Here is a 7,484-nt window from a genome sequence, read left to right as displayed (position 1 = left end):
GGCAGATCTCTGTGAGTTCGAGACCAGCCTGGTCTACAGAGCTAGTTCCAGGGCAGGCTCCAAAGCCACAGAGAAACCCTGTCTCGAAAAACCAATAAATAAATAAATAAATAAATAAATAAATAAATAAATAAATAAATAAATAAAGTGCGTATGTGACATAGATGTATATATTGAAACATATACCTCAGATGGAAACAGTAGTTGTAAGGCCTAGCATTCACTAAGCTTTTGCTATGAGTCAAGCAAACATTATCTGAGCACCCTTGCAGCAAGCTGCATTGTTCTTTCTGCCTCATAGTTCCAGAAACTGAAGCTGAAATCAGACAAGCAATGAGTGTCTATAGCCCCCATTAAAACCTCCATCAACAACATACTTACCAGAATGAAATAAAGTAGGAGTCTTACATTTCTGAAAACACAAACAGGGAGAGCATTCTGAAGTTGAACTTAATCAGCTAACTTTTTTAGGTTAGGATTTGAGGACATATATTAATGTAAAGCTTAAACAAACAAAACCCTCTTCTTTCCTTTTCTGAAATCGCATTTGTTATCTTTATTCCTAAAAACACACAAGTCAAAGAAACACGGTATCCTGTTTGCTCTCAAACTGGTAGAGTTTCACGCTTAGGTTTTGGAAATGTGCCCAAGGGAGTCTGTGAACACAAGTGTGAAACAATTATGTTATCACAGAACAATTACAAGAATTTCTTCTGGTACGTCATCCTGTACAATTCCCTTTTCCTCCTATTTTTTCCCAGCCTTCTGCAGGCCCCTTTGTGGCTATGCCCCCACCTCCTCCACCCCTCCACCTCCCACTGGCTTTGCAAGGCCACAATCCGTCCTGACTTTTCTTATCAGGGAGACTCTGTTCCAGCGACAAACATAGGTCAGAGCCTGGACTAAAGAGCTGACAACACACCTGCAAGATCCTAGGAGGCTTAAGGAACCCTCGGCAACATCTGGCCCGTGCAGGGAATGTCCAGTGGTTGAGGCCTAGTGTCGGGAAGTTCTAGTGTGAAGATGGTAAACGTTGCAACTGCTCTCTCCTAAAACCATAGTGCCATCGCTAGTTTACCAAGAGCATCCTCAAGATGATTCGGTCAACCATTGGCACAAATGATATGCTAGTTGAAATCTATTGACTTCCTTGCTTGAGGGGGCTATTAAGGCTTAGAAAAATAGGCACCAAGTTTTCTCAACAGGGCTAAGACATTAAGCCTCCCAGAGACAGTCATCGAGTGTCCTGTGGACAGAGGGGATCACGACCCCTAGAGGGAGAAGCTGGCATAGTACCAGGTGGGTCTAAGCAAAATAGAGAGACAGGAGTAAAAAAATCAAGGCACCTGGACAGCGTGAAAATAATCCTGTGGATATATGTAAGTGTCTGGATGTAGCATGGTGCAAACAGTGTGCCCAGAACAAAAGGACAGGGACAGCAAAAGCAATTCCAGGCCCCATCTGGTGGTGAGCTGCACCCTCCAGTATTGCTGCTGGCTAGGAGACGCTCAGTGTTCAAAGCTGACTTGTGCTAGGACAACACAATCCTAGTGGCAGCAGATTTTCCTTTCCATCTCTCCCTTTGCTCTTCCGTCACCAGCCCTGTGGCTGTTGTAGGTTTGATTCTGTTGCCAAGATAGCAGAAAAACAACTCTGGGAGAAAGGGGTTCTCTTAGCTCACAACTCCAAGTTACAGTGTATCATTTCGGATAGTTACAGTGGCAGGAGCTTGAAGCAGCTTGCCACGCCCACAGTCAAGAACCAAGAGAATGGAATGTATGAATTCTTAGTGCTCAGCTAGCTTTCTGGGTTTTCATACAGCCCAGGGCCCTAAACCAGGGGATGGAAGCACACACTTTTAGGCTGGGTACATGCCATCAATTAAGGCAATCAAGACACTCACACGCTGATCTAGATAGTTCTTTACTGAGACTCCCTTCCCAGGTGACTCTCCATTCTGTCAACTGGATAATTAAAATTAACTGCCACCATGGCTAATATGAGATTCTACTTTTCCACCCTGGAATTTTCTTCTCCAATTCAATTTGTACAGCTGTAATGGATGTTTCTTAGGTAAATCAAATCTGGGGCTAGCAGAGAGTCTCAGCTCTCAAATTCTCTCTCTCTCTCTCTCTCTCTCTCTCTCTCTCTCTCTCTCTCTCTCTCTCTCTTTCTCTCTCCTTCAAACAGTACAGCAGCCAATGGTGCCATATTTCACAAATAGAATGAAAATTAACACAAGGCCTCAGAACCATATGGTTCTTGATCATCTTCCGAAAAGGAAGCTGAGATGCTGGTCCAAGGGTCTATTGAGGGCAGCAGGAAGAGGAGTAACTTACTCTGGGAACGGCTTGAAATCAAGACGTGGGAGGAATACAGCCTTAGCAGGGCACAGGAGACCACAGGTCGTCTGTGATTCCTGCCTGCATATTTCCTGGTCTCAAGGACCAGCTCATGACTCTCCAGATAGACCAGGCTCATTTTCCCATCTGACCTGGTGGGGGAAGTGAGTGTGCCAGGAATGTTGGCTTGGTGTGCAAAGAAGAGCCACTGAGTCATCCTTAAGTGACATTGTTAGAAGTCATGTGAGCTCCAAGCCAAGGAGGTCTCCGAATTCACCTTGCTAGGACTTCATTTCCCATCTGGCCCTGATTGTTAACCCTGCTCTTCAACAGGGAACCTCAAACTCCTGCCTGGAAACCAAAGTAGGCATGGAGAAGACGGTGTTTAGGATGTTGGTTCAAAGGGCTGGGCTTTGTCTCCCTCACGGTAGGAAATGAGTAGCATAACTCTCAGGGATTCCCCTGCCTCAGTTCCCACGCATAGGGATTTCCCCCAGGAAGGCGTCATAGATTCCTAGTCTGATCATCTCAGTTTCCTAGCCCTTCCCTACTGTCCATTCCAGGACCTCACAGCAAGACCTTTTGTCTCTCCCAGGCAATCTACTTCCATTTAAATCCTTCCTCTCTGCCCTTAGAGCTTGTAATTTGAAACCAGTTTTGCCCCCATCCCTTAAGTGTTTGTTTTTTCTTTTGCATTTGTTTTAAATTTGGAGGTATTTTTGTTATTATTTTTAGGTTGTTTTGGCATTTTTGAGGGTTTTTTTTTTTTTGTGATACAGGGTCTCACTGTGTAGCTCAGGTTGGTCTGGACCTTGTGAGCCTCTAGGCTTAGCCTCTGAGTGCTGGGGTCATAGGCATCTACCACCACGATGAGACTTGCTTCTTTCTTCCATTGAAATAATGGCATTTTCTCTTGACTGTCTATTTTCTTTTGTTCCCACAAGGATGGTTGGTCATAGTCTGTAGATTTGGCTCGGGACTGTGATACTAGAGAGGAAGTGGACAGGATCCGTGGTTGGAGGTCGAGGACTCTGAGCAGCATCGGCAGCATAGACCATAGGAACTGGATATGTTTAGGGGCCTTGACTCCCTTTCTTGTTTCACTTTAGACTCCTAAACTAGCCACTGAGCAGAGGCACACACTCAGAAGGCGCTGGCTGGTACCGTCCACAGTACAATCCACACAAAGAAGTTTCTTTTGTATCTACATATGACCATATGCTGCCAATCAAAAAACCAGGTAGGAAGACACAGTGGTTTTCTGTGGGCCCAACACTGTCCCGAACTCTTTTTTTTTTAATATTTATTTATTTAGTATGTATACAATATTCTGTTTGTGTGTATGCCTGCAGGCCAGAAGAGGGCACCAGACCCCATTACAGATGGCTGTGAGCCAATCATGTAGTTGCTGGGAATTGAACTCAGGACCTTTGGAAGAGCAGGCAATGCTCTTAACCTCTGAACCATCTCTCCAGCTCCTTGTCCCGAACTCTTTAAAGAGGTTCAGACTATGTGGTGCAAAATAAAATGTAAACAACCAGCAGAAATGAATGCAAGCTTAAGCAGTAGACTCTCTGAGAGTAAAGACACTGGAAATGTCCTCGCTCTTACTCCCTAACCGTCAGTCAACACATAACCACCTCCCGTCGCTGCCACATGCAGCGGTTGGCATCTTGTTCCCCACACTGACGAATGCCCTACACAGACGGGCAGTCCGAGAGGATGAACTGTTTAAAGCTACCCTCCTGACACAGAGACGTGGTTTTTCATCTTAATCCAGGCCTGAGCTGTGCAAGTGACTGCCCATATTACCAAAGGGGCTATTTTTAGGTCTCACATGGAAATAAGAAGCATTTAGCTAAGAGGCCGCTCAAGAGAACAATACCAAACAAGCATTCTCCTGTGTTGTTTCTGTAACCCAGATATAAGCCGATTCCATTGCTATGTCTAATGTTTCTGCTCCTTTTTCACCAAGATATTGTAGAGAAAAGAGCTGAACAGAAATGGAGTATCTATTAGGAGATGATCTTGGATCACTTCGAAGTCTCACAATTTTAGTTTTGTGATCGTGGATCAGGAAACAAACACAATACAAAGGAAAAAAGGTAGATTAAGTCTTACAATATCTCAAAGAAATATGAAAACTTCGATATTAAGTATCTAAAGAACTATGATTGTTTTTCAAAAGTATTTTTATTCTGTTATCTTTTAAAAGTATACAAGAAGCCGGGTGTAGTGGCACACATGTTTAATCCTGGCACTTGGGAGACAGAGGCAGGTGGATCTCTGTGAGATCCAGTCCAGCTTGGTCTACAAAGCGAGTTCCAGGACAACCGGGGGCTGTTAAAAGTCAAAACAAAGAGAGGGGGCAAGGAAGGTATACACAGATCATTTTAGATTCACTAAAAACCTATAGAATTTAAAACCGAGTTGTGCACGTTTGTAATCCTAGGATTCAAGAGGCTGAGGCAAAAGGATAGCTGTGAATTTGAGGTCAGCTTAGGCTATGGAGTAAAATTGTCTCAGGATACCAAAAACAAAAAAGGAAAAGAGAGAAATGAAGTTAAAATAAATAAACTGCAAAATATAAAGGCATCCTACCTTAAAGTAGCTTCAATGGGGAGCTCAAAAGACTGTATCTCAGCCAGGACGTTCTCATAGGCTTGCTCTGTGTCTTCTTCTAACATGATCCCGCATGCCCCCGATGTCCCAGCTGCAGCAGCCATTCGATTTTATATGAGGATGATTGTATTCGATACAACAAATGATGTTTTCTCTCCAATCGTAAGTCTTCTCTGGTCACCCAAAAAAAAAAGCGACGAAAAGCAAGCTCTCTGTCTGCCCTCATGCTATCAGCGTCCTTGCTTCCGAGAATGCTGCACAGCTGTTACTGTCTCGTCTCTACTTACAACATTTTACTTATTCTTAACCTTGACACAGTTCAGAAAGCTCCTGCCTACTGCCGGCTCTCTTTACTCTCTTAGTTCTCACAGACAGCCACTCTGAGACGGAATCAGATAATCATATCCACTTGATCTACTGTGGCCTCTGTTTTAATTTTACTTATGCTGATAGTTTTATTTGCAATACAATAATATTTATGCTAACATGTATAGTGCAAATTTCACGCTATTCATGAAAACTCTGCCCTTGCTGATGAACCCCAGGAGGCAACTTGTCTAGGAAGAAGGTGATATCCCAGGAAATGTGATGTGGGGGTCTCTGGGATAGTTCCTTGGCCCTTCCCTACTCTACTCTCTGCATGCTAATTGTCTCCCTTCTAGCGGTATTGGCTCTTTGCCCTCACGTTCCAGGGCAGATGCTCCTAGAGGTGCCTAGATCTTAATTCTGCTCCTACGCTTACTCCCCACTGTGGGTGAGTGGGCCGGATCCTCTCTGCAGAATTACCTTCAATAAGGAGAATAAAGAACGTGAAGATGCCAAGATTTTTAGGAGGCTGGCTGTCACAGAGAGGGAGAAAGAGAGCTGGGACGAGATATTAAAAAATACCCAGGGAAGCCGGGCGGTGGTGGCGCACGCCTTTAATCCCAGCACTCGGGAGGCAGAGGCAGGCGGATCTCTGTGAGTTCGAGACCAGCCTGGTCTACAAGAGCTAGTTCCAGGACAGGAACCAAAAGCTACGGAGAAACCCTGTCTCAAAAAAAAAAAAATAATCAAAAAAAAAAAATACCCAGGGAAAGCGTAACCAACGTAGATCTGAAGGGCTACACAGACCTTCGTACTTGATCGTCCCCCAACTCCAGGTTTCGCCTCCAGCTTGCAGAAGGTGGGCATTTAAAGAGCTGGAGAGTGACATTTTCCCATATGAAGCTATCAGTTTTAAATTTTGTAATACTTTAATTGCTCTGAAAAACTAAAGTTCTTTCTCGTAAAAAAAAAAATAAGCATAATAGTTATCCTGGTTAGTTTTATGTCAACTTGACCCAAACTAGAGTCATTTGGGAAAAAAAGAACCTCAGTTGAGAAAAATGCCTCCACAAGAATGTCCTATATACCTACAGAGCGTTTTCTTGATTAATGATTAATATGGGAGGACCTAGCACACAGTGGGCAGTACCACCCTTAGGCACGTGGTCTTGGTTGTGTAAGGAAGCAGGCTGAGCAAAGCCATGGGGAGCAAGTCAGTAAGCAGCACCCCTCCATGGCCTCTACTTTAGTTTCTGCCTCTAGGTTCCAGCCTTGGGCTCTGGCCTGGACTTCCCTCAGTGATGGAGAGTGGTCTGAGTGTAATCAGAAATGACACCTCCACAGTTGCTTTTGTTCATGGTGCCTTATCACAGCAATAGAAACCCTAAGTAATGGAAAGCTATGTGGTGGGAACTTCCTGGTGCCTATGAGGGTGACCCTAGCGAGGACTCCTAGCAATGGAGGATATGGAACATGAACCAGCCTTCTTCTGTAACCAGGCCAGGCTCCCAGTGGTGGGACTGGGACTTCAACCCAACCACAAACCTTCAACCTACAACCTATCCTGCCTGCAAGATGTGTTGGGGGCAATGGTGGCTCAGACCTTGTGAGACTGGACACCTAGTGACTTGAGACCCATGCTACACAAGGGAGTCCATGCCGGACACTGCCTAGATGGCCAGGAACCAGAAACTGGATGGCCTAAAGACCTAGAGTAGAACCAAACACAACTGGAAAAAAAATTGCAATGAAGTGACTCCAAATATTCTACTATATCATAGGTGTCTAGCCCAATTGTCATCAGAGAGGCTTCTTTTGACAGCTGATGGGAGCAGATGCAGAGACCCACAGCCAAATATTACGTGGATCTCGGGGAACCCCACAGGAGAGGGGGAGGAAAGATTGTAGAAAGATTGGAGGAGCTGAGGACACAAGGAGAAATCAACTAAGTAAGGTTCCTTGGGCCTCACAGAGACTGAACCAGCAATCACTGAACCTGCTCGGGTCTGTACTAGGTCCTCTGCATACATGTTATGGTTGCTAGCTTGGAGTTTTGTTGTGAGATTCCTAACAGTGGGAGTGGGGGTGTCTCTGACTCTTTTGCCTGCTCTTGGAACCCTTTTCCTCCTATTGGGCTCTCTCATCCAGCTTTGCTATGAAGACTTGTGCCAAGTCTTATTGCATCTTATTATGCCATGTTCAGATGCTATCCCT

General features: G+C 44.7%; 1 protein-coding gene across 1 annotated transcript in view; it reads right to left on the bottom strand.

Annotated features, from left to right (window-relative positions):
• Exoc6 (exocyst complex component 6) overlaps positions 1 to 5,044 on the bottom strand; it is a 151,189-nt gene extending 146,145 nt beyond the window's left edge. The window contains exon 1 of the mRNA XM_005352193.3: positions 4,944 to 5,044. Within this exon, the coding sequence (XP_005352250.2) occupies positions 4,944 to 5,029 (86 nt within the window). The 5' untranslated portion in view covers positions 5,030 to 5,044. The remainder of the gene's footprint in view (positions 1 to 4,943) is intronic.
• Positions 5,045 to 7,484: the final 2,440 nt, after the last annotated feature.

The sequence above is a fragment of the Microtus ochrogaster genome, chromosome 8 (assembly GCF_000317375.1).
Source record: "Microtus ochrogaster isolate Prairie Vole_2 chromosome 8, MicOch1.0, whole genome shotgun sequence".
Classification (NCBI taxonomy): domain Eukaryota; kingdom Metazoa; phylum Chordata; class Mammalia; order Rodentia; family Cricetidae; genus Microtus; species Microtus ochrogaster.
Note: the sequence above shows the minus strand (reverse complement) of the source record. Positions and strands in the feature narration are given on the sequence as shown.